At 40.7% G+C, this 12,433-nt stretch overlaps 1 protein-coding gene across 6 annotated transcripts in view; it reads left to right on the top strand.

Annotated features, from left to right (window-relative positions):
* The first annotated feature begins 12 nt into the window (after window positions 1–12).
* The window catches only part of LOC110991042 (synaptotagmin-1-like), a 38,697-nt gene continuing 26,276 nt past the window's right edge, over window positions 13–12,433 (top strand). The window contains exons 1-3 of one of the 6 annotated variants that reach the window (XM_087133978.1): window positions 13–377; window positions 10,003–10,229; window positions 12,119–12,300. In XM_087133978.1, coding sequence (XP_086990104.1) covers window positions 10,037–10,229; window positions 12,119–12,300 — 375 coding nt within the window. In that variant the 5' untranslated portion in view covers window positions 13–377; window positions 10,003–10,036. Of the gene's footprint in view, window positions 378–8,360; window positions 8,746–10,002; window positions 10,230–12,118; window positions 12,301–12,433 lie in introns of those variants that run through there. The other 5 variants (XM_022256138.2, XM_022256133.2, XM_087133981.1 and 2 more) reach the window with 5 other exon arrangements.

Here is a 12,433-nt window from a genome sequence, read left to right as displayed (position 1 = left end):
CAATCTGGAAAATGTATTAATATATTTCACGTAAAGAAGTGCATTCGTACGTACGTACGTACGTTTGTGTGTAGTGCTAATGCTAGCGACGGTGTTCATCTGAAGTCCATTTTCGCCATTGATTTTTTTGCCCCTAAAAATCGATTCTCTTCCCCTCTGGCCGATGACAGCAGTTTCCCGTGTCTGAAATAGTGCGAAGCAGTAAGGCAAACATCTTGTGCCTTTAGAGGAGGAGAACATGAAGTTGATTTGCAAACTCTGATGCGAGTGTTCCTCTTCAAAAAAAGAGACAACCACACCACGCTGAAGTGTGGCCGTCGGTAGTGTGGCATTTACACAGTACTGCGTTTGTGCTGTCCTCATCAAAGCAGAGTACGGTAGGTGTTGCTCTGACCATTTGCTTGTGCATGTTGTAAAATGTAACTTGGGTTGGGGTAGCCCAGGTTGGACGTAGTCTTCATTTACAATGATTTACACTACCACTGACGTCCAGGGTAAAGTCCTCCCACAATGCGAAATTTTTTTCAACGGTTTTTCTTCACATTTTTACTGGAGAAGACAGTTAAAATGTCATTCACAAGTGCCTTGTACCCTAGCCCAGGTTGGACGATGTCTACATTGCAATTGTGACTAATGTCCAGGGTATAAAAGTCCTACTTTGCAAAATGTTTTTCTACATTTTTTTCCTCACATTTTTACTTGGCAAAGACAGCTCAAAATGTTCACAAGTGCCTTGTATCCTGAATTCCATAAATGCTGTGTTTTGCAGGAAATTGTGCAAAACTCCACGCTTTCCATCGCGATTTGTTAACTATCTACAAAGGCTACATGACGTTCGTCTTGCAAGTGTACTCGCACGTGCGCAAAATGCAAAGTACTTGTAACTGAGTGCCCGTCATGCATGCACAGAAGAGCCGTGGGCATGAAAAAGTCGATGATAGGGCCGTGCCCAAACGGGCTTCCAAAGATATGGCTAGGTCTATTGTCAATGATTGTCTGCACGTCTCCACATATTTCTAATGGAGTGAAGACCTAGACCTACATATGTACATGTAGCTCAAGACAACTTAACTGACAAATTGTGGTCCGAGCTTGGGGGCCATTTTGCGCATGCGAAAATGCATAGTACCACACGATATAGGTTAGTCGCAATGCAATGTCGATGACGTCCAACCTTGGCTAGGTTGGGGGGGGGCATTCTGATACCTAGACCCATAAACAGGGCTTAACATATGTTTATACCCCTTCATCGTATGCTGTCAAGCCCTGTTCACAGGTCTATCTGATACCATAGAGGTAGACAGAGGGGGCATAGAGGAAGGACATAGAGAGAATTGCAACTCTGGCACTTCAAATTTTTCAGTGATAGTCGCTGTAATTCGCTGAAAATGCACAATCACTGCCTGTAAGCTTAGCTGGATAAGCGGGGCCAGTAATATCCCAGCAATAATTCTAGTGTTTTGCTTGCAATTGTATACAAATTATTGCTGTGGCCAGGAAATAGAGGAAAAATCCTTAATATTAGACCTACCGGAACTCTGGCCATTGTGAACAAACTTTTTTAATTTTGACACACTGTTCTATTATCCATGTAAAGTTTGTGATTTTATTTTCCTCCCGCCAATACGTTAGTTTTCAAAGACTTGGTATGAATTTGGCTAAGACTGGCCAACAAAAGATTGACTACTAGGCCTACTGAAAGCAAAGTTCATAAGGAACAAAATACCCTATTGCATCACAAGGGATGATCATGAAATCCCATAAAATACAATTTTGTACAAATGCCATAATAAAAACTACTCAAACGACCAAGCGTACCAAGCGTTCGCTGCGCTCTGGCTATGGACATCCCGGGCATACCAAAAAACAGTAATTGGCCAGAAGTTATAGTCTGGGCATGCAGTTCAAACTCCTGTGTCTTTCCCCTACATGTATGGTTACAATGACAGCATACGTGTACTTCCCGAACTGTAAGGTTTATACAAACTCCCATAAACACATTTTGGCTGTTTTGATTGTGCCAACTTACTTTTCCATCACAGCTGTCTGTGCAGCAAAATTTCATACATATGCCTTCTTGGTGAAGTGAGATGTTTGATGGGAAGATTTATTAACCGTTATACCGGTATCCTTTGACATTAAAACGGTGAAATGCTTGAGCATTTTGCCCATCAACACTGTAGATAATCAGCAGCATGTACTCTCAATACATGTAACTGTCAGCTGTGTGATAGCTTGGCCAATTGCAACGACAACTTGATGACATCTTTATTCAAGCGGAGTCTACGGAGCAACATCCGATACCTACATTTACCCTCTCTGTTGCATTAAAGCCAGAATTGATGTCTGCAACGGATTGTCTTAGAAACAGATGCAACACACCGGTAGCTGCCCTCTTTTCCCTTTTTGTTTTCCTGACCCTATCAAAAAGAAAGCCAAGCTGTGATTGGTCATTGGAATGGAAGCAAATTAGGCCACTCACAGTATTTCTTTCGTCTGTGAGTGACAGTTGTTGAGAGTACAAGCTTAGCCTTTGGTCCGCCTGACGCATGCGCAATGTGATGAACACAACTGCATGAACGGTGCAGTCATCATCGGGTGGAAACCAGAGATCGGTGAGCCAAAATGTCAGATTTTTTTCAAAAAAACCCCAGTACTTGGTCTCGGGATCTGAAACTCCTGTGCAGGTGTTTTGAAGAGCTATGGGTACATGTACCTCATGGTTGCTCTCATGGGAAAATCTCATTGAAAAAGTGGAGGTTGGCACGACCAGATTTTCAATAAGACTTCACAGCAAAAACTGGATTCAAAAAACACATAGCATTACGACCATATTGAAATAACACCCCATCTACATTGTAAGTCACACGTACCGGTAGTAGTGGCTTAGAGCTCTTGAAGTATGTGAACAATGTACTCTCTTACTAGAGAACTCTGTGTCACTACAGTGTACATGTATGTGTTGTTTGAATTAAGCGTTTGAGATGGTGATCCGGTAACGCAAACTCGGCTTTTTCAATCAAATTTTCCTGTGAGAGCAACTGTGAAACAGTCATACAGTAGTGCCAGACCATGAGACCCAAGTATTTTTTTTAAAAATCTGAGATTTTTACTTGCCAATCTCGTTTTCACCAGACAACAATGGCACCATTTGTGTTTATCACATTGCACATGGCCGTGCTGGCCAGTGGCCAGGCTTGCTCTACATTTGGTTTGAACATGGACGGGGGAGGGATTTCTAAGATGTTGCAATCTGTCACAGCTAGCTACATTGACTTCATGAACACAGCATAGCGCATGTCACACATCCTGATTATATGCTTACAAGTCCCACTATGAAAACAAGATGCCACCCCCTCACCTCAGAAATGCTCAAAGTGATAAATAGTATACCACGGCAAAAGCATTATGACCCTGTGAAATAACAGCTCCATTAAGTCACATGGAGTATTTAATTTGGAGTTAACTCTTTAAGTAACCTTTACCATATCCACATGTTTCATTAGTCACGTTAAAATGAGACTCAGTTACTTTGTTTTTACATGAATCTGGGATCTGTTTTTACGCAAAAGGACTTGAAGTTAAATTTATCAACCTAGGCCCATACGTACTGTGCATCTAATGTACATGTACCGGACGTGTATGTAAAATTTTTAAATACTGGTAATATAGGCCTATTATGTTTTTCTGAAAATGAAGCTCTGTACGTACATGTACTTAACTTGTAGTGGTACATGTGTGCAGATACATGTATATGTACATGTTGGCAAACCCTCCGGGAATTTTGGCAGTGCTCCCAATATTAAACCATCATTGCATTTCTTTTAATCACAAGATTGATGTCAATTAAATCTAGAACAAGTTTCCAAACCCTTATGTTTGACAGTTTTGTCGGTCTGTTCTGAATTACGGTTTCATCGGAATGCTACCATAATTATCCACAATGGCACATGTGTACATGTACATGCACCTGTACACGTGTAAGAGTACGCTGCCATGCAGTGATTTATTCATGTGTAACCAAATATTCTGAGAAAACTAGCGCTTAATAAATCTCTGAGGCTCTGTGGTACAAGTTAGGCTGAAGGCATGTTATAAGTGTTCATTGCAGATCATGAAATAAACCATACCAGAAAAGTGTGAATAAGAAATCATGAGGCGGCTGCATTGAATTATTCTTTACTTTGCATGAATCTGAAACAAATACTTATTTCTGTGTAATGGCTGAATAAATCCCTTCGTCACCTCAACAAATCTTGAATCAATCCCAAGCTGAACGAATTCTTGCATCAACAAGGAGTTGCGAGATGTATTTCAATAAAACTTCACCTGTGGAATGGAACTTCTGTTTTCTGGCTCAGCCACTCCGTGCTTTGGAATGAATAATTCAGTGACATTTGAGTTGCTGTAATGATCCACCAATCAGATGATGGGCTTTATTTAGGTCAGACAGACACAATGCCATACAGGCCCGGTGTGTTTATGTGCATACTATTTTCTTGTCAGACTTTGGCCCATCAATGCTCTTAGGATGTGAAGAGTTGGAATTTATTAAATCTATACAATCTCTTCTGCCCCATCAATTGTTTTTCAGTCTGATGAAATCCTGAAAATTTCTTTTCACTGGCCTAATGTAAATTTCCCTTTGGAGGCAAACTATGACTATAGACAATGTATATGGGATACATTGTGTGACAAGTTTAATATCCATGCCTATTTATCAGTACACTGAGTACATACATGAACATGTACTGTACATGTACATGTGCATATGTACATGTAGGCTCTTGTGTGCACTGTTTATGATGTAGATATACAGGGAGTGCATTTACCATGTGTGGGTAATGTGTTTGAAGTGACCACTCCTGCACTCTAACCTTGGTATGTGGAGAGCCCCAAGCCTGCTGTGAATATTTGATATTTGGCTTATAAACCTGATAAAAATGCCATTAAGAGATATAGGCAGCTATGCAAGTATGTGCTGGCTGATAAAATTCCTACTTAAACACTACTTTAAATAATTTATATCAAGGCTTTGAGGATATTGTCCAAACATTCCAAAATGCTCCAGTATCCTTGATTTTAAATGAATGGGGCAGTATGGCAGTTACATGTACACTTGATTGATTTCAAAGGATGTGTTTTGTCAGGGCCTTGGACCTGGTATTGTTGATAATCAGCCATGTATGATGTATAAAGTACATGTACACACCCATAGAAGTATACTGTACATGTACATTTACCTTCCACACTGGTCCGGGATACCATTTGCCAGCCATAATAACAAGTGCCATGTACGGGTACATGCACAATGTACATGTACATGTGCTGTACATGTACATGCACAGTAGGGTCTTGAACAATTGGGGCAGTAGTCATCCCTCTGGGGATCTAGTAATGCATTCTTATCAATCCAGATCCTCATCATTACATGTATAGTACGTTACTGCATAAGTGTTTGATTTCCATTTTTATAGCTTTTCTGAAATGCGTACGTACCTGGTACAACATACCGCGATGGGCACTGTATCTATAACTACCGTAGCTTATACATGTACGTCATACATGGACACATGGACATGGACACATGTACATGCACTTGGACACCACGTACATGGACACATGTACATGGACACATGTACATGGACACATGTATATGTACATGCACATGGACACATGTACATGTGTCCATGTACATGGACACATGTACATGGACATGGACACATGTACATGTACATGCATGAGGAAATAGAATTCAAATGTGGGTGATTCCAGAAATAAGGGGTCCAAAAGTGTGACATTTTTATCATCCCTGTTAAATCTGACCTTTATTATTTGACATGGAAATATCACTGGAATTGATTTCAAACTATTACTATTTGTTTGGCAGGTACAATGTAATTTCCATTAATTCATCAATCTTAGACAACAGAAAATGTGTTCTTAACTTACAAAATCATCTGTCAGATGTGACAGGGGTATGAAAAAATGGACCCCCTAACTTCTGGAATTATCAATATTGTACAATATTCTGGTCTTTGTTTTCTCCTCTGTACGTTAGATAATGAAAAATCCAATAACCATTGAAATTGGGTAAAAGCATTTTTGAACAAACTTTGTACAGTTCCTGTTCATTGTCTGTCATTATGACATTCGTGGTTTAAAATACATGTACACTGTACATGTACCTATTAAGTTTTGTTGTAGTTTTAACACAAAAGAGGGCCGACGTTATCATAAATTTATAAAGTCAGATTCAGGATGAAGCTGATGTTCAATATCATGTTTCTTTTTACAAAAAGTGTGATACACATGCTGGGTGAATTGCAGCTTACTGGTGAGCTCCATGTGTGTGGTTTGCTGAATATGTACATGCTGATTATACCTGACAGAAGGGGAAAAATCTGTGCGAGTTTGAAGTTGACCATTAACTTACATGTACTGTACTAGCATGGTGTACTGTACATGTAGTTTGTATTGCCTTGACGTTACAATACATGCAGTGCAATGGGGCCAGCCATGTGTCATCCCATACGGCCAAGCCTCATTGGCTGTCAGTCCATCGTTGATGGAATGTGTTGACGTCAGTGGCCAGGGTAGAACTCCTCCCATACGCGCATTGCAATTTCATTTGCTCAAAATCAATGCTTACATGTACATTGTAGCTACAGGCTCAGTAGAGTTACACTTTATTTAATGGCATTGTGTGTACACGTAATGCAGGAAGATAATATAACGGTACATCACGTACCGGTACATGTACATCACATGTGCATGCAGCACATGGGCCTTGTACTTGCTGCACTTTGTTTTCACGAATCATGTACCTGTATATACCTACATGTACATGTACATGTATTCAGGTGAAATGCATTTACATACACGCACCTGTACCGTACTAATACATGTATGTATTACAATGTACATGTACCGGTACATGTACATGTATACCAGTACATGGTTTATGTACATAAAAATACATACATGTACATGTATGTTTACAGGTGCACCGGTATGTACAAAGCAAATAAATTGTAATGGAATGTAGATGACAGAATGCCAAAAATGAAACATGAACTGAAAAGATGACAGAGAAAGATTTATTGCACATGTACAGGCCTCAAATTTCAATGATTTTAGGGCACTGCCATTTGGGCCTCAGGTGGACATTTTAAGGGGCACCGGGGCCAAAAGCATGGGCAAAGAGGCCATTTTTTTTATAAAGGAAAGGCACCAAGGCCAAACACTGTTTTGGGGCCTTCAAATAAAGAATCGCCTTAAAACTCCTGTGAAGTGACAAGAACAGATCTGGAGAGGGGGAATCACCTCATCTCCTCTGACCGAAGAATAAAAAAGCAAAGCTGTAAGTTAGTTTAAAAATACACTGAATACACTTTATGCAATTGAATTCCATCTCAAATAAGTTGAATGAAATTATCTACATTTAAAGCAAAACAAATGTTATGCTTTCTGTTGCTCAACCTACATGTACATGTACCCCTTTTAATGGCGCAACCCTAAAAATGTTTCTTGAGGGAAAAACTGAAATTGGAAATATGACAGAAAAAAGATGTTATTGTTATCCTTGATTATGCAAAAAGGTTAAACTTATTTATGCACGCAATGAGTACCGTTATTCTTTAAAGAAAACTGGTGCCATGCATTTCATTTGAAACAAGCACCACCAGACCCCTCTTGCTGTTGCTGTTTTTAACCGGTGATAGGTACTCTATCCAGTTTGTAAGTGACTTCGTCACAAAGGCGGACGCGCCACGATTCGCAGGTTCCCATTGGACGATCGCAGAAGTTGCGCATTAATTTCCGGTTCCATGGTTCCACATAAACGCCGATCGATGCATGTAACCCCATGTGCAGTGGTTGTGGTTTAATCTGAAGTGACGTCACACTTACGAACCAGATAAAAACAAGTACATGTACCAGTATCCTTCAAAATATCTGCTACTGTGTACAAGAACCAAGCCTTGTTTTAAATACCTACATGCACATGTACATTATTGGTATGTCATTTGAAGCATATTTTTTGTTGCCTACATGTTCCGGTACTTGTAATTATATGTCATCAATTATTCTGCATGCTGTGTTTACACAACACAATATACCTGCTGTGCTGTCATCTGTCACATACTATAAAAAATATGCATACATGTACATTAGTCATGTTAGTAATGCCAGTGCAATTTTGATGAACCACCCTCTTTTTGAAATGGTAGCTGCCCAGGAGAATTAAACATGTTAAAATCCTTCGACGATAAAAAAAATTATCATAAACCTCTTTATTATGCATCACTGGTACTCCACCGTCCACACTGCAGATATACCTGACAGATGTGTACTGCCAAGAGAGAGAGAGAGAGAGCCAGGGCTTACATATCGTGACGCCAGTCTGTGTGTTTCTTTGAGTGTACGTCATGCATGCTGAGTGGTGAGGGGAATTGCGCACTTGGTTATTACACCTCCATCTGCTAGTAGTGTGCCCTCCCCATTATCACAGGAATATCGTGGGATCATTGTGGCTTACGGCTGGTGTTTGCATTCATCAGGACACTACACGGAAAATTTGAGCCGAGAATATCTGATGCTTGTATCAAAGTTGCCAGCTGCTGTCAGATGACGTTGGCTTTTAGTCTCAGGACAATTTGGATGTAAAGAATTGACCGTCCCAGCTGGTCTCTATGGGGACAGGATCTATTTTTTAAGGTTATTCCTCAGTACGTATTTAACTATGTGAGTTGTGTGAAAGGTTATCATTTTATTTGTTTTTGCTTGTAAGCGGATGGCAAATTGTACAAGACCAGGCATGAATGTGTTTAATTAGACTATACATGTACCTACAGGTACTACCTATTCTAAAGAATGCAACCGTAATAATGAATTAAAGGATGTAGTGTGTTATACATTATGCACTGTACCGGTACATGAACATGTATACATGTGTACATGGACAGTAACTCTCTAAGAGGTACCGTACGGTACTATAAATCAGGCATTATTCTTGACTGTTTCATGAATGTCGCATGTTAAAGTGGGCACGGATGTCCAATATACATATACCGGTACAGTGCGTACATGTACATACATGTACATGTAGCACTGATACTGTACATGTATCTTGGCACATTCACAGATTAAATAGGCAAGGGGGGGACCACCTGACTACCAGAATTTGACCAATTAGCAAACATTGTGGGCCTTCGGCTGTAGAAAGCTTGATGACATGGAGACAGAGCACTGCATTAGGCCTACATGTAGATGTACAATGTACTTGCGTGCATTTTTGGCTGGAGAGGTGGTAACAGTACGGTAGTTTATATTTGTGTATTTCCTACCCGCAGCTACCGGTATAGGAAAACACAGTTCGCAAGTCTGAAACTCCCTCCGTCACACTGTCCGTAGAACCTGGACAGCTGACTCTCTCAACCAATCAACAGCCTTTGGCAAAGAAAAATGGCTGCGTACAGTAGCAACGTTGAGCCCCTTTATTACAGTATTTGTGTACCTGTACATGTACTGTACATGTTTACTTTATGGAAGTGTAGCCAGTATGCTGTTCAGGCAGGTGTACATGTACTTGTATGTACTGTACATGTACATCAAGTATGGCTCTATAGTTATTCATTCTGTTTAGCAGAAATGTCACCAAAATTGTTTGTGTTTCTAGATGGATTGCTTGAAAATAGATATTCTGACAGTTACAATGTACATGTACATGTACCGTGCCTGTGCCTAGTCAGTCTTGGTTGAGGCAGTTGGACACGCCGGTACTGGTAGCATGCAGGTACATGTACATTGGATGCATATTACATGTATGTACGTGTACCTGGTACGAGTAGATGTACATGTACACTTGTACTACGCATGTACGTTTCAGCACAAGCAAGTTTTATACCTTACATTCAGTCTTGTTTTACTGATGCCAACCGACTATTCGGTCTTTTTTTAGTACCAGTACATGTACCCTTTTATGTGACATGTGTCTCCTAGGTTGTGAAGCTGTATCACACCCCAGCCTCCGAAGATGGATCAGGTTGGTTACATCATGCGCAAGCTGATGGAAGGAGAGGCAGGAGACCCTGCTGTCCAGGATGCAGAATCCAAGGGGGTCGTCTCAGTCACGGGAGTGCCGGCGGGGGTGACTGAGGGGACCAAAGGCGGCACTGTACTCAACAAATTTGGGGATAAGATTATGGAAGAACTGCAGAAGTTACCCTGTGAGTACTGAACTTTATATTGTACCTGTGTGACTGAGTTGGATGACTGTTTATGGTGTAGAGAACTTAATACATGTAGATGAAGCATGAAAGACAGTGGAGTACAGTCGACTCTCGGTAATACAAGCTGGAGTAAGAGAGACTTTGGTTCAGATAAGCACATTTGCCAGTCCCGACTGAATTGTGCACATACCTGTGAGGGAAAAAATGTGTAATACGAGCTCAATTGTTACAAGATTTCTGTTAAGACAAGCTTTTTTGTCAGTGGCCGAGCGCAAATCTATTGTTATCTGTCTATGTAGCGCAAGCTTTTTTGAAGGCAACTTGTCAGTCAGCTAGTCCATTCAATTTTGAAAGGTGCTTCCGTAATTTATGCGTGTATAGTAGAACAGCGCTGTGGTTTTCCCTCACTGCATCGAGCTGTTTGTGTCCCGTGCTGCAAGAGAGACAAAAAATGGGCATTTGCTGTTCCCGTACCCAACATAGAAATTCTGTGTGGTGGCTCATGTACTGCCTGAACACAAGCGAGTGCAGCCAAAAGTGCTACGGGATTTAGGACAGTGGTGAACCAGTTTGATTCCCCACCCCCCAAAAATTCCCCAAGATCAAAGTCCCCCCAGGAAACTAATAAAAATTGTGTTCCGTAACCAAACACCCGGCCCAAAAAACTGCCCACCCTCCGTCTAAAAATCATTACCTAGTCCCCACTGTAACATGAAAATATCGCCCCTCCCGATTTTGACATTTCTATAAGTTCTCAATTTAAGAAAATCATGACTAAACCGTGGTTTTCAGTCCAGAAATGTTTAAGAAAATAACCACAAGTTTGGAAGAAAAAAAGTCTATCCCTTGCTACATGTAATATTTTTTCACCAAACCCACACACCTTTCCCAAGTAAAATCCCATATTCGCCCTCTGCTGTCCACACCACCAATAGCTGGTTTCCTCCCATTTTTATGTGCAACAAGCGCAGCTCTGGTGTTGATTACCAACTAAAATGTTAATGTACTTATGTTACGTGCGTGCATGTGGATCTTATCATGGCGTGCCGGGCCGGGGACGTGTCGCTCCGAATCGACACGACTGGTTGAAATTCTGCTTCCTCCGTTCTTACATTTTATAATTATTCTTTATTACAAGTCTTTACTCATTAAACTGTATCTCACTTTCATGAACAAACTTTTAAAAATCAAAACGATACCACCAGTATGTGCCTTTAAATGAAAAGTTACGCATACTTGTACACATGTACGCTTTACCTACGGTTGATTGGTGATACATACGTGAAGCAGGATGGCAGTTTTCGCATAAGACGAGGTCCGGGTAATACGAGCTAATTTTGTAAGTCCCGAGGCCCTCGTATTAATGAGAGTCGACTGTACGTCTAAACATGTAAATCTGAGCAATTTTTTCAGTCCTCAGCAAGGGAGAAGACATTAGTTAATTTATTGAACCGCCCTCATTTTCCTCCACACCATCCTATGCAGAACATACATGTAGCAAAAGGTATTATGCATTGTATTACTCAGTTGTTTATACATGTATGTACATTGTTCACATGTACAAGGTACATGTACCGTACATACCAGTACATGTAGCTTGTGGAGCACGTCAGGTTTTTCTTTCAACAAAGTGATACATTTATTTCAGCATTTAGTAAGCTGTGCGTACTTACACTTTAGATTTTCTTTTAAAAATGCAAAGAAGTTTACTTTGATAATAGAAGTTCTGCGGAAATTTGCTCAGTGTGTTTTTGTAGATGATAGCAAATGTTGCCAATTGAACTCTTGTATTTAAACAATACATGTATGTTTTGTAAATGTACGTGTACATGTTGCTGTGAATGAAGGTATTGATTTTCACCCAACTTTTGCCTGGACTCACTCAGTGCCTATGTGGGCGATCATTCTGATTGCCATCGTGGCGGGGCTGCTGCTGCTATGCTGCTGCGGCTGCATCTGCGTCAAGTGCTGCTGCAAGAAGAAGAAGAAGAAGGAAGGCAAGAAGGGCTTGAAGGGTGCTGTCGACTTGAAGAGTGTGCAGATGTTGGGAGCAGCCTACAAAGAGAAGGTCTGTAAACCTGGTGTGGCTTTGAGGGCTGGTTAGCATTTTGTGTCTAACTATGAAACTTTGAGTGTTTTGATTGGATCAGTGCGTGGGCCTATGCAGAGACGAGATTTGATCTTGGACAAAAAGGGGGTCA

The sequence above is a fragment of the Acanthaster planci genome, linkage group LG03 (assembly GCF_054643075.1).
Source record: "Acanthaster planci isolate LZ-2023a linkage group LG03, COTS_SCS, whole genome shotgun sequence".
NCBI classification, from domain to species: Eukaryota; Metazoa; Echinodermata; class Asteroidea; order Valvatida; family Acanthasteridae; genus Acanthaster; species Acanthaster planci.
The sequence above is the reverse complement of the archived record's forward strand: the minus strand, read 5'-3'. Positions and strand labels throughout refer to the sequence as shown.